Consider the following 27,382-nt stretch of genomic DNA (forward strand, 5'->3'; position numbering starts at 1 on the left):
TTCTATTCCTTTATTTTCTATTCTATTTTATTCTCTTTGAAAAGTAGAAAAAAAAAAAGCTTTTTGAATTTGAAAACTATTCGAATTTGTAAAATTTGAATCGATTCGAATAAGAATAAACAAAACAAATTCCGAAAACTAATTAAATGGATTAAACAAATTTAACTAAACAAATTTATGTCAATAAACGGACCGAAACAAACCTAAGCAAATGTTTTCGTTTTGCACTATCTACTATCCAGCAGTATAGATTGGATTTATAGAACCTGTGCAGGGATCATAAACAATTAACTCTATTACTGCAGTTCCGCGTTCCGGCCAGCATCGTGACGTCATCCATGGGTGTGCAGGAAGCTGTGCCTGCTGGGAGAACACAGTAATTTTTGTTAGTGGCTATAGCCACTGGCAATGATTGAATGTAAAAAATCCTACATGCTGGTTGTACCCAAGTTGATTGATGGTTCAATTTGGGTACTATGAGCCTGCTCATAGATGTTTCGAATCTCGGCTGGTTCGGCAGGGACCGGCCGAGATTCGAACCATCTATGGCCGGCTTTACTTAACCTTCTGCTAAAACTTTGCATTAGTACTGCTTAGAACATGAAGGAGAAACACCCCAAAAGCTTGTCCTGAAAATTTGGATGTTAGGCTGGCCATACATTATACAATTTTCTTATTCAATTTTATTTTAGATTTACCTTCAACTATGGAGTGGAAGGGCCTGCCAGATTGCATACAAATTGAAAGTGTTTAGGTTTGACCTCATATTACATGGTTTTGGCAAATCTAAAGGAAAATTCTACAAGAGAATTGTATAATGTATGGCCAGGCTTAGTGCAAATAATAAAAAAGTATCATGGACAGTAAACAACGCATCCAAACAGAAAATGCAGAAGCATGTGAATAGCTAATTCTATATTTTATTAAAGAATGTTATTTTTCACTTGGAGTTCTTAAAGTAAATTCATCATCTTTTAAAAACAAGTTAAATGTTCATTGCAATAGAAGAATGTTAATACCCACCTGTCCTGCCATCCATTCCTGGAATCTTCATTTAAGAGCTATGGTCAGAAAAATCTTCACATCTGATAAACTTCCGGGAGTGTCAGATCCCTGGTCACCACTGAACGCTGTGGTTCCATCCACTGACCCCTACATTACTACAGAACACAGTGGATGGAATTAAAGCAGGAACACATACATCCAACATTCCTGGAAGCACCAAATGTGAAGATTTTTTTAGTGGCTGTAGCACTTTACCAGAGCAAAGATTCCAGGAACAGGTGGTGGGTCAGATAAGCATAAACATTTTTTTTCATAGCTGGGAACTTTTTTTTTCCATAACATAATCTGTTTAATCTGCAGTCCTTGGGACCTGTAGCAAGATCAAATGTTTTGCATCCACACCTTCCTAATTTGTTCATGATGTATTTGTTTTTCCATTTTAGCCAATGTGACAGTAATACCATCCTCTCCCAAAACGACAACTATCAGTGAGTACATTTCACCTTTTTTCCAGTAGTTTTTTTTATTTTTTATTGCTAAGGACATTTTTTTTGCAGCTATCCCTTCCACACCTAAATAGTTTGTGTATCTAATTTACTATTTCAGCCTATGTGACAGATAAACCATCTTCCACTGAAAAAACAACTTTTCAAACAATAACTAGTAAGTTCAACTTACTTCATCCTTGGTTATATTTTGTTATTGCTAAAGACACTTTTTTGCTTTTATGCCTAGTTGTTATCAGTATAATTCCACAAGAGATGGACAATGGTAACATTTCAGAAGTGGTGATGAGGAAGATGATGATTATTATTATATTTAAATATGAAATTAAAGCCCAACTAAAAGTGCCTCTAATTGGCTTATTTCTTTCCCGTACATCACGGGACACAGAGCAGCCATATGCATTACTACCTGGATTTTACGCCACCTTTAGGTGAATGGACACTGGCTGAATAACCAAAACAGGAAGTCCCCCTCTATATAACCCCTCTCATACAGGAAGTACTCCAGTTTTTCTGCCAGTGTCTGAAAAGGTGGATGGCAGACATCCCAACCTGCAGAAACTCATTTCAGGGAGGTGACGCTTCGCACCCGCAAACGCCCCCCCCCAACCCCCGTGGCAAAATATTATTTAAATCACTTTTTCAATATTTTTGTCGCAGTGCTTCTGGGGAAGGGGGTGGGGGTGGAGGGTATGTGGACGGTGTCAGTAGTTTTTTTTATTTTTAATAATTGATTTTTTTTTACAATTTAATTTGTTTTTAATTTTTTTTCACAATGCTTTTTGGGGGGAGGGGGTTGGGGCAGTGGACAGTGTAGGTAGGGCAGGGGAGAGTAGTGTCAGTAGTTTTTTATTTTATTTTATTTTTTTACACTTTTTCATTTTTTTAGAATTTTTTTTTTTTAAATAATTTTGGGGGCTTTGGTGAGATGTCAGGGGTCTAAACAGACCCCTGACAATTTCCCTTTGAGACAGACAAAGGGACTGAGGACACACATTCCCCAGTCCCTTTCTCTGCACTAAAGATTAATGAACAGGAGACAGAGGCTCCTGTCCATTCATAAACTGAGCAGAGTAAACAGTTTTACTCTGCTCATTTATCACAGGAGCGATCTCGCTCGCTGTGTCTATTCACTAGTTCCCCCCGCAGCCAGCAGGAGAGGAGAGGAGGGGAGCCGGCTGCGGGGGATGAGGGGGGCCAGAGGAGAACAAGGGGGTGCGGAGAAGGACATGGAGGGGGCCGGAGGAGAACAGGGGTGGAGAAGGACATGGAGGGGGCTAGAGGAGAACAGGGGTGGAGAAGGACATGGAGGGGGCCGGAGGAGAACGGGGGTGGAGAAGGACATGAAGGGGGCCGGAAGAGAACAGGGGCAGAGAAGGACATAGAGGTGGCCTGGGTGGAGCACACAGAGCAGCTGGGGATGATCGGTGCAGCTGGAGGGACAGGGATCTCCCTGTATAGCTTTTTAGCTTAGAAAAATGGTGTAACAACCGCGCTATAAGAACCAAAAACAAAATACAGAAAAAAAGAAAAAAAGGTGGTGGCGAGATGATTAACACCCAACCAGCACTGAGGGAGCAGCGATAAATATGTACAACATCAATACACAAACATTGGAAAAAAGGATAAAATCGCGCTACCCTAAAAAATATTGGTGAATATGGCACACATGTGTATACAAAAACTGCGTGATAGATGTGGCATGTGTATAAAAACCAAAGCCAGTAGTGACCAAAAAAAAATTAATATATCATGCAAATGATCATGAAAAATAATAAAAATATTATTTGTAATTAATGTATGCAATAACAGATGACCAATGCTCGATGAACTAACAATATCCAATGATCAGTGGACGGTGAACAAATTGCTACAATGAACACCAGTGAATAATAAATTGAAGTAGATTGAAGTCTATCAAAATATGAAAAAATTATATAAAGAGATTGGTGAAACGATTAATGTCTTCAAATAGTGTGAAATTCACCACCAGAAGTCAACAGGAATGCACCCTTACCAGAATTCCATGGTCCCCCATTACAGAGGATCAGGGAAGGCATGTGTTGTGTTATACACCGGCTCCATGGAGCAGCAGGCAGACACCAGATGGTAGGAAGTCACTTACAGCGGCTCGGATCAGCGGGGAAAAGTCGTGGTACATAGGAGGGAATAAATGCTCGAATAGTGTAAAACCAACGATTGCTTATTAAAAAAAGAGGATAAAACACTTACAAGAATTAGATGTAAAAAAGTTAGAACGTCTGTTGCGCCGGCCGGAGCACAAAACAGACAGCCCGTTCCTGGTGGATAACGAGTGAAGTACGAGGTGACGTCAGCGCGTCGCTCCGCCCTACGCGTTTTGTAATAACTTATGTCGTCCAGGGGCATGGGCGGCACTGCGTCACCTCCTAAAATACAGACAAAGAGCGTGTCAAGCCTCGTTCCGAACCGACACATGAATATACACATGTGTAATAGCGCAATAACAATACTCCCTATGTAGATGGAATCCAAACGTTCAGGTACAGCTAAAAGCATAGCCTGGAACGAATGCATGAAGCAAGTAATTAAACCAAACTGGGTGTGCAAAGTCAATGTGAAATGTACTAAAAAATATATTGAAAATATTAAGAAAGGGGGGACGAGCGCAATGGCAAAACATCCCCCCACCCAGCGCAACGTACTCCAGTGTGTCCAAGGTGTCACTCCTAAATTTGGCTCAGACAACCTCTAGTGGTCAACTAAGATATTGAGTCAATCTAACTGAAAAACTGACCAAGGGCGCCCAGGGTTCTTTGAACTGGCTGGGATGATATACATCACCATAAACTGGAGCGCTCCAAGAACCTAAAACCAAAAAAAATGAAAAATGTGTATATATATATATATATATATATATATATATATATAAACTAAAATGAGCAAGACAAATACTAAAAAATCACAAAAACAAGAAAAAAGAGATATAAACATGTAATGAATATAGTCGGGTGACACGACTTATATCATGCACCATGCACCGAAAGTTAGTAATTGGCGCAAAGGTGTCATATTGCAACTAATGAATCAAACAGTGTCTAGTAGGTGGATCGAATGATTGATCCACCCGGACATAGAAGCATGAAAAAATAAAATAAAAATTGGTCAGCTAAAATGGCCAAAAAAAAGTAAATTAATAACTAACAAAGAAACAATACATCTAAAAAGATATAGACTAACAAAGGAACAATGCATCTAAAAAGATGTAGACACATCCTTCAAAATCCATCATCCAAAATGGTCTCTAGTTATTTAATCGGACCACCCCAAATAGGTTATTGCACATGAGGGCTCGAAGACTGACTGCCAAACACGTACTCAATGAACTTATTACAGTAAACATAACCATCAATAAAAAGGATGTTCATCATGATCCTTGGCTTAGAGCTGTCCCTTTTGGCCAATTCATGAGGTTGAGACGCAACTGCACTGAGGTAGCTGTTTTTGACAAGCAGGCAGCTGTCTTGTCAAACAGATTTGTTGAAAAGGGATATGATCCACGAACACTGTCCCAGACCTTGGATAAGGTGAGACAGATGGACAGGCCATCACTGTTGGTGGATAAACCACATCAGTTGATGGATAAGAAAGTATCTTTACCCTTTATTACCACATACTCAGTACAATCACATACAATTAAAAGATTAATTCAAAAACATTGGCATTTACTTGGTAACGACCAGGTCCTGAGGGGCTTATTGCCAGACAAGCCACAGGTAGTCTTCAAGGGGGCTTCCTCTCTTGATAACAGAATTGCCCCTAGTTTTCAGGATCACCCAAGGGAGCACAGACACTTTTTTCAAAACCTTACTGGCTATTACCGGTGTAAAATGTCAAGTCTGTTCCCTCAATAGCTGTAGAGACAGAAAGATCTGTGAATTTGTCTCTACTAGCACCTCACGTTCTTTCCAAGTTAAACCCTTTATTACTTGTTCCTCTGAGGGAGTTGTGTACCTCATCCAATGCCCTTGTGGGCTACAATACGTGGGGAGGACCAAAAGGGCTCTCCAGGTTAGACTAAATGAGCATATTGGTAACATCAGAAGGGGGTTCAAGAACCACTCAGTTTCCAGACATTACGATGAGGTACACCAGAGGGACCCCTCCAATACACTTTATATGGGGATAGACAAATATACACCCCATTGGAGGGGCAGTTCATTGGTTAGGGAAATTTCTAAATTAGAAATGTCCTGGGTATACCATCTTAAAACCTTTGTGCCCTTCAGCTTGAGCGTAGACGTTGACGTCAATGCATTCATTAACAATTCTTGAAATGCTGACTTGAACCATCACGCACGTACACTCATCAATTTAACTTTTTGAGCTATATGAGTTTGGCTGCTTTTATCGATTTTTATTGATGGTTATGTTTACTGCAATAAGTTCATTGTGTACGTGTTTGGCAGTCGGTCTTCGTTTCGAGCCCTCGTGTGCAATAATTGGTCCGATTAAATAACTAGAGACCATTTTGGATGATGGATTTTAAAGGATGTGTCTACATCTTTTTAGATGCATTGTTCCTTTGTTAGTTATTAATTTACATTTTTTTTGGCCATTTTAGCTGACCAATTTTTATTTTATTTTTTCATGCCTCTTTGTCCGGGGTGGATAAATCATTCGATCCACCTACTGGACACTGTTTGATTCATTAGTTGCAGCATGACACCTTTGCGCCAATTACTAACTTTCAGTGCATGGTGCATGATATAAGTCGTGTCACCCGACTATATTCATTACATGTTTATATCTCTTTTTTCTTATTTTTGTGATTTTTTTTTTTTAGTATTTGTCTTCCTCATTTCAGTTTTTATATATATATACATTTTTAATTTTTTTTCGGTTTTAGGTTCTTGGAGCGCTCCAGTTTATAATGAAGTATATCATCCCCACCAGTTCATAGAACCCTGGGCGCCCTTAGTCAGTCTTGGGTTTTTCAGTTAGATTGACTCAAAATCTAAGTTGACCACTAGAGGTCGTCTGAGCCAAATTTAGGGGTGACACCTTGGACACACTGGAGTAAGTTGCGGTGGGTGGGGGGATGTTTTGCCATTGCGCTCGTCCCCCCTTTCTTAATATTTTCAATATATTTTTTAGTACATTTCACATTGACTTTGCACACCCGGTTTGGTTTAATTACTTGCTTCATGCATTCTTTCCGGTCTATGCTTTTAGCTGTACCTGAACGTTTGGATTCCATCCATATAGGGAGTATTGTTATTGTGCTATTGCGCATGTGTATATTCATGTGTCGGCTCGGAACGAGGCTTGACACTCTCTTTGTCTGTATTTTAGAGGTGACGCAGCGCGCCACCCGTGCCCCCGGACAACGTAAGTTATTACAAAATGCGTAGGGCGGAGCGACGCGCTGACGTCACCTCGTACTTCACTCGTTATCCACCAGGAACGGGCTGTCTGTTTTGTGCTCTGGCCGGCACAACAGACGTTCTGACTTTTTTACATCTATTTCTTGTAAGTGTTTTATCCTCTTTTTTTTAATAAACAATCGTTGATTTTACACTATTGGAGCATTTATTCCCTCCTATGTACCACGACTTTTCCCCGCTGATCCGAGCCGCTGTAAGTGACTTCCTACCATCTGGTGTCTGCCTGCTGTTCCATGGAGCCGGTGTATAGCACAACACATGCCTTCCCTGATCCTCTGTAATGGGGGATCATGGTATTCCGATAAGGACGCATTCCTGTTGACTTATGGTGGTGGATTTCACATTATTTGAAGACATTAATCGTTTCACCAATCTCTTTATATCATTTTTTCATATTTTGATGGACTTTAATCTAATTTATTATTCACTGGTGTTCATTGTAGCAATTTGTTCACTGTCCACTGATCATTGGATATTGTTAGTTCATCGAGCATTGGTCATCTGTTATTGCATACGTTAATTACAAATAATATTTTTATTATTTTTCATGATCATTTGCATGATATATTATTTTTTTTTGTTCACTACTGGCTTTGGTTTTTATACACATGCCACATCTATCACATAACTTTTTAGCTGACAGCCGCGGGAGGGAGAGAAGGAGAAGCGGCTATCAGCTAAAAATCTATACAAAGGAGATCAGTGATCACAGCTGATCCTCACCACACGGATCATTCCTGGGAGGCGCTTGCGGGTGTGGGGGACCCACCGCAGAAATGCGGGAGTCTCCCGCACCTTCCGGAAGACTTGAGATGTCTGGGATGGTCACTTTTAAGCTCCCTGTGAGCTTCCATGCTGTAATCCCGCACAGGTTCTTGAGAATCAAGGGTCAGCTCTTCCAGATCGGGCCCATTTCAAAAAGCTACTATACGAAGATAAAAGGTACCCAAGCCTCGTAAAGAAGTTTAACCGCTTTCCGACCGCCTCACGCAGATATACTGCAGCAGAAGGGCATGTACAGGCAGATTAACGTACCTGTAAGTTGCCCTTTAAGAGGCGGCTTGTGGGCACGCGCCCATCGGGAGTTCCGTGAGCGTGATCGCGGGTACTGCAAACTCTATGTCCTCGGGGATACCCACGATCGCCTCACGGAGAGGAAGAACGGGGAAATGCTAATGTAAACAAGCATTTCCCCGTTCTGCCTAGTGACACTGATACTGATCACAGCTCCCTGTAATCAGGAGCGGTGATCAGTGTCGTGACACACACAGCCCCTCCCCCCCACAGTTAGAATCAGTCCCTAGGGCACACTTAACCCCTACAGCGCCACCTAGTGGTTAACCCATTCACTGCCAGTCACATTTACACAGTAATCAATGCATTTTTAATTGCACTGATCGCTGTATAAATGTGGTCCCAAAATCGCACCAAAAGTGTCCGATCTGTCTGCCACGTCGCACGACCTTGCAATTGTCAGTTAAAGCGACGCAGTGCCGAATCACAAAAAATGCTCTGGTCTTTGGCCAGCCAAATGGTCCGGGGCTTAAGTGGTTAAAGGGCCTCTCGCTGAATTATTGGGCAGCAAGGTTACAGGGTCACCTGGTAAGGGTGCAAACTGACAATGCCATGGCTGTGGCCTATGTCAACCACCAGGGCGGCACCAGGAGTCATCTGGCTCACATGGAGGTCAGTCATGTGCTGTCCTGGGCAGAAAAGCATGTGCCAGTGCTGTCTGCAGTCTACATTCCAGGGATAGAGAACTGGAAGGCGGACTATCTCAGCTGCCAACAGATACATCCAGGAGAATGGTCTCTGCACCCACAAGTGTTTATGCAGATTTGCCAGCGTTGGGGCACACCGGATGTAGATCTGTTGGCATCCAGGTTCAACTGCAAGCTTCAGCAGTTTGTATCCAGAGCAAGAGATCCCCTTACGATCGGGATAGATGCACTGGTAGTTCCCTGGGCTCAGTTCTCCCTAATCTATACTTCCCCCCGATTCCTCTTCTGCCACATCTTTTGCGCAGGATCCCAGAGGAGATGACATCAGACATTTTGTAGCTCCGGTCTGGACCAGGAGGGCCTGGTACCCGGAGATAATGAGATTAGCAGTAGACGAGCCTTGGACACTTTCACTCCAGCTCGATCTACTGTCACAGGGGCCTATATTCCACCTGAATTTACACTTGCTGAATTTGACGGCATGGCTATTGAAGCCAGGATGCTAGGAGATCATGGTATCTCAGGACCAGTGATGTCTACATTGGTAAATGCCAGAAAGGTGGCCACCAGGAAGTACTATCACAGGGTTTGGAAGGCCTACATTGCTTGGTGTGAGGCCAGATGTTGGCATCTTCGCAAGTACTTGGTGGAAAGGATTGTCTGCTTTCTTCAGTCAGACTTAGAAAAGAAATTAGCCTTGACAACAATTAAGGGGTAGGTTTTGGCCTTATCAGTGTACTTACAGAAGCCTTTGGCTTCACATTCCCTGATCTGAACTTTTCTTCAAGGAGTTACTCATTTATTGCCTCCCGTGAAGATTCCTCTTTGTCCTTGGGATTTGAAATTGGTTCTGTTGGTGCTATGGGAGCAACCTTTTGAATAGGGATTGGCCGAATGGACCCCTGTTCAGTTTGCACCAGAACTTTCGAACACAGCGAAAGTTGGGATCTGAATAACAAACTGCATTAAAGTCAATGGGACCCGAACGTCAAAAATCAAAAGTGCCCATTTTGAAGGTTTATATGCAAGTAATTGGGCATACAATGGTTATAGGGGTCTGGGTCCTGCCCTGGGGGACATGTCTCAATAAAAAAAAAGTTTGTGAAAAACGTCATTTTTAAATGAGCGGTGATTTTTTGATTTTTAAAGTGAAAGCATACAAATGAAACATTCCTTCCAATATAGTACCTGGGGGATCCCCTCAATCTACCTGTGAAGTGGCAGATCTGTACCATGTCTAGAATCTGCTGCAGCAATAATTGCATTTATAAAGCCCAAAAAAATGAAATTTTCCCTGCAACAGCTGGGGAGCCAGTGTGTATGATGAGGCCACAATGTAGTGCACTGGGAACAAGATTAGAGATTTTTTGGATATAATTCTGGTGTCACTTTGACTTTGGATAGAAGTAATGGGTGCATAAAAATTGGTCTTTGGGTGTCGGTGGTGCCTTCCCACCGTAACCCTATAGAGGTAATCTTGATGAAAGCAAGAATTGGCCTTGCTGTAAAAAATGCAATGCTATGCACCTGTCAAACAGGTGCCGAAAAATTGGTCTTTGGGTGTCAGCGATGGCAGCGCATTCAGACCCAGTGCTGATTACTTTATGGGGCTGATGGGCTCATGCACAAGAGGGCCAGCATTGTTTGTTACAAATTGGCTCGGGTGTGTTTAAAATCCCATATGACCGATCCCACCAGGAAGTCGACATTGCACACGGCCAATCACAGGCAGTGCAACATTTCCTAGTCCGCAGCTGCACAGACCGGGAAATGTCTCGCTGCCTGTGATTAGCAGTGTGCAGTGTCGGTTTCCTGGCGGGATTGGTCATGTGGGATTTCAAATACACCCAAGCCCATCTCTAATGGTTGTAGACAGTTGAGCTCCCTGCAGGTTGCTTAGCATCAGTGGAGCCTTTTTTGACATGCTGATCGGGATGCCATCCAGGTGATGCTCCTAGTCAAACTGTAGATATATATGTGATTGTTCTCTTGATTCTAATAAACACTGTGTTTATTAGATCTGACTGGGAACATCACCTGGATCACAGCCCAATCAGAATGTCAACAGAGAAGGTTTTACTGCTGCTAGGTGACCAGCTGGGGGCTCAGCTCTCTACAACCAATAGTGCCAGCCTTCCCCTGCATGCACCCACAGTGTCACCAGCACTAGGTTCTAGTAGACTGACGCCGCTGCCAATGAGACAGACGCCCGAAGAACGCTGTCAATAGCAGGGGCAGGACAGCAAGAGGAGGCTGGGGAACTCCACAGTGACAGAACGCCATGGCCCGGTTGCAAGTGCTACCTTTGCAACCCTGGTAGTTCTCCCACTGCTTTGGACCTTTATATTTTCCTGTTGTGTTGGTGACATATCTCTTGTTTTATGCCACCCTGGGGGACCCTAATACAATAGGAAGGGGGCTCACTGCAGAACGTGTGAAAGGGTCCCATTGTGGTGTCATAATAAAGGGCCCTGCAACAGAAGTAAAGGGCCGCAGGATATATATATAATTGCGTTTTATAGTTGCTCCCCCTACATTTTTCCCTGTCTCCCCATGTGCCCCCCAAATGTGAAAGCTGGAGACACCACTGCCAGGTAGTTATGTATTTGGCTGCTCTGTGTCCCGTGATGTACAAGAGAGCGCATTGGATTTAGCGCATATATATATATATATATATATATATATATATATATGATCCAGTAAGACGTATTACAAGGAAAAAAAATGGATTATTTCTTCATACTTTCTTCATACTTTCTTCGTATAAACTGTAAAATTCATTTCTTTGAGTACATCACGGGACACAGAGCTCCCTCTCCTCCCTTTTTGGGAGTTCATTGCTTACTACAAAACTGGAGGACTTCCTGTATGGGAGGTATTATATAGAGGGGGGTTTCCTGTTTTGGTTATTCTACCAGTGTCCATTCACCTAAAGGTGTCATATAACCCAGATAGTAATGTATATGGTTTCTCTGTGTCCCGTGATGTACTCAAAGAAATGGATTTTACAGGTAAATATGAAGAGAAAATTCAATTTTTTTCCTTGTTGGATACATCTTACTGGATTTTATATATATATATATATGTGTATATATATATATATATATGTGTATATATATATATATATATATATATATATATATATATATATATATATATATCTGCGCTAGGTGTAATTAACAAAATACTTAAAGTGGTGTTCCGGCCAAAATTATACTTTTTAAATAAAAATATCCCTATAATACACAAGCTTAATGTATTCTAGTAAAGTTAGTCTATAAACTAAGGTCTGTTTTGTTAGTTTATAGCAGTAGTTTGTTATTTTATAAACTTACAGCAGGCCGTGGGCATCTGAAGCCAGAGTGTATTTCTTCCTGGATCTCATCCTTGCAGATCTCGCACATGCTCAGTGCAGCACAAGCAGTGTAATAGGTTTCAGGTCAGGTTTCCGGCAGTGTCAGAGGAAGTTGCCGCCCCTTCCCAGAAGGCATTGCAAACAGGAAATGATGCGATGGGCTGCGGCCAGGGAGGAGGAAGTGAAAAATGAATACAGCAGATATACAGTAGGTGCTGAGAAAAAAAATTTAAAAATATCCAATTCGTTTACAGTGCACAGTTTAGTGAGGGATGCTGAAGAGTTGTAAAAGTGGGTGGAACTCCACTTTAAATCTTTGATATTATCAACAGCTGCACTCAATGTATTGCATGTATCAATACCAAAACACATATAAAAAGAAAAGATGTTGCGCTGTCATTAAAAAATGCTTAATTATAACCACACAAAAATAATTAAATTATGTGCTGTCATAACATCAATAACCATAAAGTGCATATACAGTATCTCACAAAAGTGAGCACATCTCTCACATTTTTGTAAATATTTTATTATATCTTTTCATGTGACAACACTGAAGAAATGACACTTTGCTACAATGTAAAGTAGTGAGTGTACAGCTTGTATAACAGTGTAAATTTGCTGTCCCCTCAAAATAACTCAACACACAGCCATGTCTAAACCTCTGGAAAAAAAATGAGTACGCCCCTAAGTGAAAATGTCCAAATTGGGCCCAAAGTGTCAATATTTTGTGTGGCCTCCATTATTTTCCAGCACTGCCTTAACCATCTTGGGCATGGAGTTCATCAGAGCTTCACAGGTTGCCACTGGAGTCCTCTTCCACTACTCCATGACAACATCACGGAGCTGGTGGATGTTAGAGACCTTGCGCTCCTCCACCTTCCATTTGAGGATGCCCCGCAGATGCTCAATAGGAGTTAGGTTTGGAGACATGCTTGGCCAGTCCATCACCTTTACCCTCAGCAGCTTTAACAAGGCAGTGGTCATCTTGGAGGTGTGTTTGGTTTTGTTATCATGTTGGAATACTGCCCTGCGGCCCAGTCTCCGAAGGGAGGGGGATCAGGCTCTGCTTCAGTATGCCACAGTACATGTTGGCATTCATAGTTCCCTCAATGAACTGTGGCTCCCCAGTGCCGGCAGCACTCATGCAGCCCCAGACCATGACACTCCAACCACCATGCTTGATTGTAGGCAAGACACACTTGTCTTTGTACTCCTCACCTGATTGCTGCCACACACGCTTGACACTATCTGTTCCAGTAATCCATGCTCTTAGTCTGCTTATCTTCAGCAAACTGTTTGTGGGCTTTCTTGTGCATCATCTTTAGAAGAGGCTTCCTTCTGGGATGAAGCCATGCAGACCAATTTGCTGCAGTGTGCGGCGTATGGTCTGAGCACTGACAGGCTGACCCCCCCACCCCTTCAACCTATGCAGTAATGCGGACAGCACTCATACATCTATTTCCCAAAGACAGCTTCTGGATATGACGCTGAGCATGTGCACTCAACTTCTTTGGTCGACCGTGGCAAGGCCTGTTCTGAGTGGAACCTGTCCTGTTAAACCGCTGTATGGTCTTGGCCACCATGCTGCGGCTCAGTTTCAGGGTCTTGGCAATCTTCTTATAGCCTAGGCCATCTTTATGTAGAGCAAAAATTCTTTTTTTCAGATCCTCAGAGAGTTCTTTGCCATGAGGTGCCATGTTGAACTTCCAGTGACCAGTATGAGAGAGTGAGAGCAATAACACCAAATTTAACACACCTGCTCCCCATTCACACCTGAGACCTTGTAACACTAATGAGTCACATGACACCAGGGAGGTAAAATGGCTAATTGGGCCCAATTTGAACATTTTCACTTAGGGGGTGTACTCACTTTTGTTGCCAGCGGTTTAGACATTAATGGCTGTGTGTGGAGTTATTTTGAGGGGACAGCAAATTTACACTGTTATACAAGCTGTACACTTACTACTTTACATTGTAGCAAAGTGTCATTTCTTCAGTGTTGTCACATGAAAAGATATAATAAAATATCTACAAAAATGTGAGCGGTGTACTCACTTTTGTAAGATACTGTAAGTGTTTATAAATTCATAGAAAACAATCCATCATACATATATACCACAAAAAAATCATCAAATTGATAATACAAATAATTTAAAAATGAAATTCATAAAGTTCATGCTGTCATGCAAGAAATATTGTGCAAAATCCAAAAGTATTATACATAATCCCAACTGCAGTGTTGGAGTTGGTGTTCGAATGGTGATCCACATGTGTATTTCCTATTTCATTAGTGCTCCAGGTGATCACCCAATCGTGCTCCACGCCGATGCAAAAAATGGCCTCTTACCAAATATTAAGACCTTACAGGGTCTGACCTTGCTTCAGTGAGAACACCCCTCACTGTGTGTGTGGAACGCAACTCCCCTTCAGAAAAGCCCATGTAGTGATTGGTCCCTTAGTAGGGATCTCTGGATCCTTCGGCAAATCAATTGTCACACCAACCCATATAGGGCAAGGCACGTGTGAAGAGGGAGAAAAATGCTCATTGCGCAACGTCCATAAAAAATATACATTATCAAAAATAGAGCATATACTCACAAGTCTAATGAAACAAAAGGCATTCAAGTGATAGTAAAGTCTTGTTTTTTTAAAGTTAAAAATAACAAACCTGTTATACTTACCTGCCCTGTGCAGTGAATTTGCACAGAGAAGTCCGGATCCTCCTCTTCTTGGGTCCCTCTTCAGTGCTCCTGGCCCCTCCCTTCTGTAGAGTGCCCCCACAGCAAGCAGCTTGCTATGGGGGCATCCAAGCCAAGTTGCAACTCCCTGTGTCCATTCAGACACAGAGCCGTGGCCCAGCCCTGCCCCCTTCTCTCCTCATTGGCTGGCTGACCTTGATTGACAGCAGCGGGAGCCAATGGTGCTGCTGTCTCAGCCAGTGAGGGGATTTCTGGGCATCCGAGACACTCTTACAACATCGCTAGATCTAGATGGGGCTCAGGTAAGTATTAGAGGGGCTGAGAGGGGCCGCTGCGCACAGAAGACTTTTTATCTTAATGCATAGAATGCATTAAGATAAACCTTCTGCCTTAACAATCACTTTCAGTACATAATACAGCGTTCCGTTGGGCATGCTGATGTCACCGCCCAACGTACATTTCGTCGTAAGAAACGTCATCACTGGAGCAATGGAGATGATGAGTATAAACATTTTTTTCATAGCTAGGAACCTTTTTTATTCCATGACATAGTCTGTTTAGGTCCCTGCAGAGTGCTTAGGTCCAGTATCAAGATCAGCTGTTTTGCATCCACACCTTCCTAATTTGTTCATAATGTGTTTTTTTTTTCCCATTTCAGCCAGTGTGACAGTAATACTATCCTCTCCCAAAACAACAACTATCAGTGAGTGAATTTTACTTTTTGTCAGTATTTTATTTATTTTATTGCTAAGGACATTTTTTGCAGCTATTCCTTCCACGCCTAAATAGTTCATGTATCTCATTTCTCATATCTATTTCAGCCTATGTGACAGATAAACCATCCTTTACTGAAATGACAACTTTTCAAACAATAACTAGTAAGTTCAACTTGGTTATATTTTGTTATTGCTAAAGACACTTTTTTTGCTTTTTGTGCCTATTTGTTACCAGTATAATTCCACATTTCAGAAGTGGTGATGAGGATGATCATTATTATATTTAAATATGAAATTAAAGCCGAACTAAAAATGCCTCCAATAGGCCAATAGGATAGTCTTGTTTTTCTCCTTGTTCGATCCTTCTCAACGGATTTTTTATATATATATATATATATATATATATATATATATATATATATATATATAGATATAGATATAGATATTCAAAGTATGAGAAAGCTGCACTCAGTCTTCAATCAATGCAGTGCAATCTGGTCATTCCACTGACCGAATGTAAGAAAAAGTCCACAGTATTGCTGCACTTGAAGTTTCTTTATTGAACGAAAAGTTCAAACATGAATTACATGAATAAAATGATGTGGAAATAGATTTCCGTTTCGGGCTCACAAGCTTACGCCCTTCATCAGATCAAACACACATCTAAAGTTCCAACTACACATATGATTGTTTAAATACCTTTACTTTACACATTTGGAATCAATTATGTGATCAATCAATTAATGCAAATATCATCCTTCATCTTATACGTCTTTATATCACAGGTGGGGAAATGGCTAGCAGAATATGAAACCTTCCCATTATTTCAGCACAAGCCTCCAACATGTTTAATATGTTAAAAGAAAAAGAAAAAAAAAAAAAAAAAAAAAAAAAAAAAAATATATATATATATATATATATATATATATATATATATATATATATATATATATATATATATATATATATATACTGTATATATATATATATATATATATATATATATATATATATATATATATATATTACACCACTGTCTGGCAATAACATAGAAAAAGTTGGTATGCTTTACTTATCTATAATCTATAACATAAAAAAAAATCAAATAAATGTAAATCAAAATCTGTGTTTAACCTCTTAGGGGCAACAGTATCAAGAAAATGAATCCAATGCACCTCATGCTTTTTTTAGGATTGATTACCGATCACCACCCCTCCAATGCTTATTAATCCCCTCCGATACCATATATTTTAATTGAGAAATTGAATGTTCTTTCTCTAGAAAATTTCTCGCAAAAGGCAACTGTACCAATTTGTCCCTGATCGAATATTTGTGCCTTGCTATTCTGTCTTTAACCTTCTGAGTGGTCTCTCCGATGTAAAGTAACCCACATGGACATTTTATTGCATACACTACATATGACGATTGGCAAGTGTAGTAACCTTTAATTGTAATATACCCTTTATGTGGATGGGATATACATTTGCCTTTTATCATGGAGTTACAATGTATACATAATAAACATGGATATGACCCTGTATTGCGGGATTAAATAAATGTAACTACTGGGCTAGGAGGGGTATATTGGTCAGATCTGACCAACCTATCCCCTAATGTTCTACCTTTCCTATATGAGGACAAAGGCGGAGCTTGAAATTCACTTATATTTGGGTAATATTCTCTTAATAAACCCCAATGTTTTTTAAGTATGTTATAGATCCGAAGTGAGTATGGCTGAAATTGTGACACAAATGGAATTCTTCTATTATCTCTATTGTGATTCCCGTTCTCTGTTAAATGCATATGTTCCCTCTTAATGAGTGGAACTGGATAACCTCTCTTAACAAGTCTGGTTCTCATTTCATTTAATCTAGCTTCACAGCCTTGTGGATTACTCACAATCCTTTTAACCTGTTGTAGCTGGCTCCTAGGTATGGAATTAAATACTCCTTGGGGGTAAAAGCTCCTGTAATGTAATAATTGATTACGGTCAGTACTTTTAATAAACAAATTGCTCTCTATATTAGTACCCCTTATTCTCAACAAAGTGTCCAAAAATGAAATCTCACTATTATTATACAAGAAGTTAAATTTCAGACCGGATAAGACAGAATAGCAAGGCACAAATATTCAATCAGGCACAAATTGGTACAGTTGCCTTTAGCGAGACATTTTCTTGAAAAAGGACATTCAATTTCTCAATTTAAAATGTATGGCATTGGAGGGGATTAATAAGAATAGGAGAGGTGGTGATCGGGAATCAATCCTAAAAAAGCACGAGGTACATTGGATTCACTTTCTTGATACTGTTGCCCCTAAGGAGTTAAACACAGATTTGTATTTATATTTATTGATTTGATTTTTTTGATGTTCTAGATTATAGATAAGTAACACATACCAACTTTTTCTATGTGATTGCCAGACAGAGATGTATTGTGTGTATATATATTTCTTTTAACAGATTAAACATGCTGGAGGCTTGTGCTGAAATAAGGTTTCATATTCTTCTAGCCATTTCCCTACCTTTGATATAAAGACGTATAAGATGAAGGATGTTATTTGCATTAATTGATTGATCACATAATTTATTCCAAATGTGTTAAGTAAAGGTATTTAAATGGTCGTATGTGTAGTTGGAACTTTGGATGTATGGATGATCTGATGAAGGGCGTAAGCTTGTGAGCCCAAAACGGAAATCTATTTCCACCTCATGTTATTCATGTAATTCATGTTTGAACTTTTCATTCAATAAAGAAACTTCAAGTGCAGCAATTCTTTGACTTTTTTCATATATATATATATATATATATATATATATATATATATATATATACTGTATATCACTGTGTATGAATCTTATGTTCTCTATGCCTCTCTGTTTTCTTATTGTATCTTCTCTCCAAAAAATATTTGCAAAAAAAATTAAAACCCAACAAACCTTTTTTTTGTTTTTGACAGAGTGGGGACAGTTTAGACAGTTTCGTTTTTTTATTTGGTATCAAACTCATTCTTACATAAAATATATTTTATAAACTCCAACTATATCACTAATACCGTACAAAGATCACAGAGAATGTAGCGAATTATGAATCCCAGGTTACTGAAGAAAGGTCAGTTAGGTGCAATGCCAAATAATAGAAACAGTTGCAGAATCTGTATTTGCAGAGCTATATTAGAAGCTTAACATCTTCTTTCCATACGATCCTGACCAACAAAAATATGTTTAAATAACCAATAGGTATACACAACCATGAAACTTGTATTTAACAAGGCATAACTGGATTTGTCGGAAACCATAAGTCCAGTTCACTCATGCATTGTAAAGTACATGTTACTGAAAACACACAGCAACATGTGTACTGCAGTAAAATAAGAAAATGTATTAGTGTGGGTAAGTAATCAGCTGTTTAACCACTTCAATATCAGGCACTTTTGCCCCTTCCCGCCCAGGACAATTTTCAGCTTTTAACACTGTCACACTTTGAATGACAATTGCGCGGTCATGCTACACTGCACTGTACCCAAACAAAATTTTTATCATTTTGTTCCCACAAATAGAGCTTTCTTTTGGTGGTATTTGATCACCTCTGCGGTCTTTATTTTTTGCTAAACAAACTAAAAAATGTTTGAAAAAAAAAAGTTTTTCTTTGTTTCGGTTATAAAATGTTGTCTTCTTTTTCACTGACGGGCACTGATGAGGCGGCACTGATGGGCACTGATGAGGCGGCACTGATGGGCACTGATGAGTTGGCACTGATAAAGTGGAACTGATGGGTACTGATGAGGAGGCACTGATATGTAGAATTGATGGGCACTGATAGGCAGCACTCATATGCAGCACTGATGGGCACTGATGAACACTGATAGGTGGCACTGATAGATGGCACTGACAGGCTGCTGTGATGGGCACTGACTGGCGGCTGTGATGGGCACTGACAGGCGGTACTAATTGGCACTGGCAGGTGGCACTGATGAGCAGCACTGATGATGAGGTACTGACAGGTTTTACTGCTGGGCACTGACTGGCACTGGTGGGCACTAATTGGCACTGATAAGGGCACTGATTGGCACTGTGATGAGCACTGTCATCCGTTTTTTTATGGTGCACTGACTGGCAGCTTCTGGGCACTTTTTAGCAGCTGTGGTGGCACATCTGATGGGGCTGTGCTGATAATCAATATGCTGATTATCAGCACAGACCCCCCCTCTGACAGGGAGAGCCCCCAATCGTCTCTCCCTGTCAGCGCGAACCGAGGAATGCCGTTTACTGGCACTTCCTGGTTCACGTGATAATCAGCTGTGACTGGTCACAGCTGATCACGTGGTAAGAAGCCTCTTTCAGAAGCTTCTTACCATGACCGGAGATGCGGCATGTCAGACTGACACGCCGCACCCATGATTGCCGCGCTGCGCACTGGCATGTTGTCCTGCTGGACCTCATATGACGCCCAGTCAGGATAACTAAACCACTTTCCGGCCGTCAAACTGCTGTAAGTCGGGCGGGAAGTGGTTAAGCACCACATCCCTAAAGTACTATACAAAGAGAGCTAATATGGTAATATGGGACTTTTTAGGTGCTACACAATCACATATGTGTGGCAGACACTGATGGAAACTAACACTGCACATCATCCTGAACACACCATCCCCACAGTGAAACATGGAGGTGGCAGCATCATGTTGTGGGGATGCATTTCTTCAGCAGGGACAGGGAAGCTGGTCAGAGTTGATGGGAGGATGGATGGAGCCAAATTTGGGGCAATCTTAGAAGAAAGCCTGTTGGAGTCCACAAAAGACTTGAGACTGGGGCGGAGGTTCACCTTCCAGAAGGACAACGACCCTAAATATACAGCCAGAGCTACAATGGAATAGTTTAGATCAAAGCATATTCATGTTGTAGAATGGCCCAGTCAAAGTCCAGACCTAAATCCAATTGAGAATATGTGGCAAGACTTGAAAATTGTTGTTCACAGATGCTCTCCATCCAATCTGACAGAGCTTGAGCTATTTTGCAAAGAAGAATCTCTCTAGATGTGCAAAGCTGGTAGAGACATCCCCAAAAAGACTTGCAGCTGTAATTGCAGCAAAATGTGGTTCTACAAAGTATTGACTCAGGGGGCTGAATACAAATGCACACCACACTTTTCACATATTTATTTGTAAAAAATTCTGAAAAACATTTATCATTTGCCTTCCGCTTCACAATTATGTGCCACTTTGTGTTGGTCTATCACATAAAATCCCAATAAAATACATTTACGTTTTTGGTTGTAACTTGACAAAATGTGGAATATGTCAGGGGGTATGAATACTTTTTCAAGGCACTGTAAATAAACAAACGCAAGAAGGTGCCTTTCTCCTGAGTGCAAATCAGTAACAAGCATTCAGAGACTCTGATCTCAGTATTGCCCTGTACACACGGTCGGATTTTCCGACGGAAAATGTGCGATCGGAGCTTGTTATCGGAAATTCCAACTGTGTGTGGGCTCCGTCTGACATTTTCCATCGGATTTTCCGACACACAAAGTTTGAGAGCAGGCTATAAAATTTTCCGAGAACAAAATCCGATCGCGTCAATTCTGACCGTGTGTGGACAATTCCGACGCACAAAGTGCCACGCATGCTCAGAATAAATTCCGAGACGGAACTGCTCGGTCTGGTAAAATTAGCGTTCGGAATGGATATAGCACTTTCGTCAGGCTGCAATGTTTTAAATTGTTTAATGCAGCGTACTCTCTTCTTCTTTATAATGCTAGAAGAATGAAGTTGTTTTGCTGCTCATATTCACACATAGTTCTCACAAACTTCTTTCTTTATTATTTATCGTGATTTCATCAATATAATATTTTTATTTGTCACATCTACCGAAAAATTATTATTTTTGGGGTGTTTTTAGATTACATTTTTTTGGGGGGATTTTTTTAAAGCCTGATCTTGTGTTTTATTTTTATTTTTTTACTCCAGAATAGTTTTGGGTGTGTTTTGTGTGTGAAGTTACCACAACACCATTATTATCTTGTATTATTTAATCTCAAGGAGATTGTTTGGTGTTGGTGTCTCTTGATAATTTCACATTGTAGTTTTGAAATGTACCTGCCTCCTCACAAACAAACTGTCCTTTTTGAAGGAAAACACACATAGGCGAGTATATTAAATAAAACAAAAAATGTATTAAGGGGTCACAACCAAACAAAGAGGGAGGCAACGCTGGAGAAACAGCAGAAATTGGCAAAGCCTTTGGCCCCCAGGGCACACATCAATAATTTTACTGCAAAATTGGTGGCCTGAGGCATCCTTATCTAAGGGAGTACAATCTGGTCCAGAAGTCCAAGAGATCATAAACAGCAGCAGATGACATGTATGTCCCCAGGCTGTGGTCATACAAGAGCCTGCATCTTTTGCCAGACCAGACTGAACCCAGGGCCATCACTCTCTGGTCTTCCTTAGACGCTTCCTTCCAGGCTGTGGCTCTGGTGTTGGAGGTGTGGCAGGAGGAGGAGGAGGACCTGTAAGAGGAGGAGGAGGACCATGGTTGAGCTCACAAATGTGGCTTTGGCTTGTGAGTTGGCCCCTCAACCCCTTATTTAGTGTTTGTAAAATGATAAACTCACATAAGAGGCGTTGGCCCTCCTCCATTTCCATCATTTTGCATGCTGTTATATCTGCAAAGTCCTCTTCAACACTGTGGGGGGTTCTGAGGGCCACAGTAGCCTTCCAAAATAGGCCAATTTCTGCCTCCTCCAGGTTATTCCTCTTCCTGCCACTTTTTTTTTGAAGGCGGAGGGGAGGGACCTGGGTATGAAGAACATCATTGATGTTTTAGGTAGAGTTTAAAACCCCTCGAAATCCCTTACTTCTTTCTGCTTTATTTTTCTGAAAAGTTTTTGCACATTTTTTGACATATTCTAGAAAAGCCAAATTTTGAAGATGCACACAGTGTGTCAACATGTGCTATCTGCCATCACGGAAGATCAATGTACGCATTTTGGGGGTGCAACCCCTTTCTCAATAATAAAGTAGCTGAGAGGAAGGGGTTGCACCCACAAAACACGTTAATTGATTCCCCATGATGGCAGCTAGCACATGTTGACATTCGGCAATTTGTGTGCATCTTCAAAATTTGGCTTTTCCAGGGGTGACTTCACCCCATCTGCTGAACGCAATATCAAACACAGTTTATAAATACTCATGTCTGATATTGCCTTCAATTTCTACAAAAGTTGAACCTTGTAAGTTCCAGAGTTGTGTACTTCTTGTTGGTTTTAAACATGCCTGTTTTACCTTAAAAGGACATTTCTACTTTTAATGTCACCTAAAAAATTGTTATACAACAAACATGTTGGTTTGTTATAAAAACCTTTTATACATGCACATGTGATTGTGCTTTGATTAAAAAGATTGAGAATCAACAATGTGTAGCTTCTTTTTTCAATGCTCAAATGCATTTTTGGGTTGTAAAGTTGGTGTTTTCAGTGACAATGGGGGTTATTTACTAAAGGCAAATCCACTTTGCACTACAAGTGCAGTTTCTGTGCAGTCTCAAGTGCACTTGTAGTGCAAAGTGTCTTTGCCTTTAGTAAATAACACCCAACAGTGCTTTTTAATTTTGCACAATCACACCATTTTCAGGACTCCCCAAATTTCGGTTAGGGTCAGCTAAAAGAAAGACAAGCAGTAAATCTAAGCAAATATTTGTTGAGTTTAAAAAAAAAATTTATTAAAAAAATGTCTCAGACATTGTCTGGCATATTGATGGCCCTCCTACCCGCAAAGTACTCCATGTATTATATCAAGCACCATCAGGGTTGGTTCATTGAGATTAATTCCAGCTTCAGGCCCAACTGAGCCAGCATAGTTCACAGAATTTCTCCTTAAAAAGTTGTGGAGAACACAGCAAGCCAGGATGTCATTGAGTTTATATTCCGCCATGTGTATCGGTGTAAGAAATAGGAATAGAATGTGTATCGGTGTAAGAAATAGGCAGAACCAGCTGGCCATTATTCCAAACGTGTTCTCCACCACTCTTCTGGCTCTGGCTCTGGCCAGCCGGTAATTAAAAACCCTCTGGTCCGGGTGAGGGTCCTCATAGGGAATGGCCGCATAAGATGGTCCCCCAGCGCAAATGCTAAATCAGCAACGAAGACGAATGGGAGTCCTTCCGCATTGTCTTCTGGAGGTGGCAAGTCCAAGCTGCCATTCTGGAGACGCCTGTAGAGCTCCGTGTGGGTGATGACTCCACCATCTGACATCCGGCCATTCTTCCCCACGTCCACATACAGGAACTCGTAAGTAGCCGACACCACCGCCAACATCACAATACTATTGAACCCCTTGTAGTTGTAATAGTGTGACCCCGAGTTGGGTGGTGGGACGATGTGGACGTGTTTCCCATCAATTGCCCCTCCGCAGTTAGGAAAGTCCCACCGCTGGGCAAAGTGGGAGGCCACAGTCTGCCATTCCTGTGGGTTGAAAGGAAACTGTGGAGTAACAAGAAAACAAAAATCATTTTGCACATAAACATGGAAAGCAGATTAGACACAAAAATTCTTGGCCAACATCAGTATAATATTTATTTTAGGGAGTATTTAAAGACAAAGGTATAAGGTCCACCTATCAGATTCTTCCCCCCACCCTCTCATGGGCCATTTTATAAATTTTATGGGGGGGATGTTTTGGACAGGTAACCCTCTCCACTTCATTGAGAGATGAATGCATAAATAATGTGTATTACTTTGGCCAGCCCCTCCTTAATTACACTATTGGCAGTTCACTGGACAGGTAAGAAGTGTCATAATGCAAAGATATAAATACATACTGTACACATTTTAGCACATTTTTACATTCTGCTATTACCTATCAAGATAATAATAGGCTTCAAAAATGTTGAACATTACCATTTGAAAGTATTCAGGCAGGCCCTTGCACTACATGCTTTGGGGAATTCATCCATAAATCTGACCACAAAAGAGGTGGGTATAGTGTGTATGGGTTTGGCAGTCAGCAGATAAAGGATTGGTATCAGCTGAGTTAGCAGTTGGGGGAGGGAGGGTTCCAAATGATTTTGGGACCCAAAAAAAAAACCTCTGGCACTCTGCCTGAATTTAAAGCACAAATCAAATTTTTACACATTTTAGGGGGTGTTTAGGGTAAAGCACTACTATGGAGCTGACAAAATACATTGTTAAGTGACTACACTAGGTGAATATAGGCCCAGGAGAGCTTGCTGGGGAGGTAAGTGAAGGCAAATATGTATGAAGGACAAAAAAAAACAAAACATAAAAATCCAGCATGCATGAGGATAAAAGGGACATTCACAGCATATTACAATCATGGTAATTAGGGAATGAGGAAAGAAATACAAAACATTAGCAAACATTCTATACAATAAAATGTAATAATGAAAGGATAAAAATCTTACCTTAATATACTCCTTCTGCAGGACCTAAATGATGGCAGAACAGATCTCCGGGATAATGATCCCCAGAGCCTAGGGGGAGATGCCTGTCGAGAACTTGAGGTCCTGCAGGCTTCTCCCCGTCGCCAAGTACCGCAGGGTGGCGACTAGCCTCTGCTCCAGAGTGATGGCTTGCCTCATGCAGGTATCCTGCCTGCTGATATAAGGGGTCAGCAAAGCCAACAAACGGTGAAATACGGGGTCCGTCATCTGGAGGAAAGTTTCTGAAATCATCAGGATTATTCTCACGGATCTCATCGAGCAAAGGCATGTGATAGAACTGGTCATGCTGGAGCAACCAATTCTTGGTCCATGTACTCCTCCTCACCCTGTTCATGGACTGGGCTTGTGTCAAAGTAAGAACCCCAACACCAGCACGAACTCTACGATGAGTACGTACACGCAACATGGCTAGAAAACGGCCGGCTGGTCAGAACGAAGTAACAGAACGCACTGAAGAACAGCAAGGCCTGTGAAGAGCAATCTGAAAATCAGTAACGAATGAGAACACAATGACAAGTCAATGGTAACTCGCTGCACGCACTGTAGAACAGATACAAACCCACAAGCACAAACTGAACACCAGAAAAACGAACTGAAAACCATGAGTCTGAAAAAGCGCGAATCGCCTCTCACCAAACTTTTACCAACACGAGATTAGCAAAAGGAGCCCAAAGGGTGCCGCGCTTGGTACTGAACTGCCCTTTTATAGTCTCGTCGTACGTGGTGTACGTCACCGTATTCTTGCCGTTCGGAAATTCCGACAACTTTGTGCGACCGTGTGTATGCAAAACAAATTTGAGCCAACATCCATTTGTTGTCTGAATGTCCGATCAATGTCCGACCGTGTGTACGGGGCATATGTGTTAGCATAGCAGGGATCGCCCTCCTGGCTCCAGCCAGTATGACTGTTATACTGTTGTATATGTGAATACATCAGTGACAATGTAATAAAGATGTATATATTTTAAAGTGTCTATTGGTTTTTAACTTTGTATACTAATAAACGATGAAATTTTAATCTTAATTATTTTCAGTACTTGCATATGTGATTGTGCAGCACCTAAAAAGTCCCATATTACCATGTGTACTGCAGCATGTTCTGTTGCATGGCCATTCATTTTGGAACTTAATGCACTGCAGTGCAAGTGCATTGTAAGGAACATGTGAATGTTCTGTGTGTTGCCATACTTTAAGAAAAGGGTGATATGCAACATCTTAGGTATGTTGTGATCCATTCAAAATTATTGAGCTTTTTAATCCAAGGCCCATAAAAAGTCATGCATTCAGACAATGCACCAGTATGAGTGAGCCCCTATGTTATTACTAATTCATATTTTACACTGAGGGGAGTATTTTCACAGTAAATGTGAACAGAATGCCTCTTCACCTGCCTATCCCTGTGGTGGGTGCAGGGCCTTTTAACCTTTATTATCCTCAATCCTCCGGGCTCCCATCATCATCTGGATATGCCCAGGGTATATAAATGTCAACCCCTTTCCTGTGCTCAGTGGGACCATACCTGATAGAGCAACCATGATCGGACTAGCTAACTGTGACCAGGTATAGGGCCCCCAACTTCACGATTGGTATGCAGGCCACCAAAGAGCATAGAAGCATAAAGCACTAACCTAAATCCCAGTCACAATGGTGGATATTGTCTGGATAGATTCCCCATTACAGCCATTCTAGTGGGGTAACATTACTCACAGCTGTCTGGACTACTTTACTGGTGACTTCTGCAGATGTACCTATGTGAACACCAAACTATAAGAAAAACAGAGGGGATAAAAATAGGCGTAAATAATGCCCATGTTGGTTGCCCACTCACAAATTATTAATAGTGTGGCTCTATGGTTTAAACTCATACATTACTAACTGACCAACAGAAAGAAAGAAACTGTAGGTTATAAAGACCATAAATCTAAGCCCCTGGGGCTTGACCTATTATCAAACTTATCAACAATGTATTTTTTATTTGAATGCATCTCAAATTGTCAACACCAAAAAGATTTTTTTAAAAAAAGCAAAGAGCACCACCACTTTAAAAAAGTGTCTATACACCAGTCACACAAACATCCCTCAGTATTGTTAATCTTAATCCATGTGAGGAGAATTCTCAATAAAATCCTGTCCGTCCCCAATAGGAAGTATAAGGGCAAGGCTATGTCAGCAATACAGTCCCCTTGTATATAGAAATGTATTAATTATAATAATAAATTCCAAAATAACCTTATCTGGCTGTGAAGAGGTTGATTATTTGAAGCAGTTCTCAATAAGTATGGAATTGAATATGTAGCATGAATAGTAGATAAGATAGTATATAGGGTATCTTCATAGAGCAGAGATAAATAAACATAGGAGGCGGCACTTGGTTAGTTTGTGAGCAGGTTGAAATGTTGGTTAGTGAGACAGCTGCCCCAGCCGTGAGGGAAAAGTTTAACAAATTTCCTGCATGTTTTGCTGAGCTCTGCCTCTCTCCTTGTGCTGTTAATAA

The 27,382-nt window shown here is 40.9% G+C and overlaps 1 protein-coding gene across 1 annotated transcript in view; it reads left to right on the top strand.

The window, feature by feature from the left end:
• The first annotated feature begins 4,834 nt into the window (after positions 1–4,834).
• LOC141108982 (uncharacterized) overlaps positions 4,835–27,382 on the top strand; it is an 83,180-nt gene continuing 60,632 nt past the window's right edge. Inside the window, exons 1-4 of the mRNA XM_073600939.1 lie at positions 4,835–5,077; positions 9,014–9,173; positions 15,374–15,418; positions 15,537–15,593. Coding sequence (XP_073457040.1) covers positions 4,835–5,077; positions 9,014–9,173; positions 15,374–15,418; positions 15,537–15,593 — 505 coding nt within the window. The remainder of the gene's footprint in view (positions 5,078–9,013; positions 9,174–15,373; positions 15,419–15,536; positions 15,594–27,382) is intronic.

The sequence above is a fragment of the Aquarana catesbeiana genome, linkage group LG09 (assembly GCF_042186555.1).
Source record: "Aquarana catesbeiana isolate 2022-GZ linkage group LG09, ASM4218655v1, whole genome shotgun sequence".
Classification (NCBI taxonomy): Eukaryota; Metazoa; Chordata; class Amphibia; order Anura; family Ranidae; genus Aquarana; species Aquarana catesbeiana.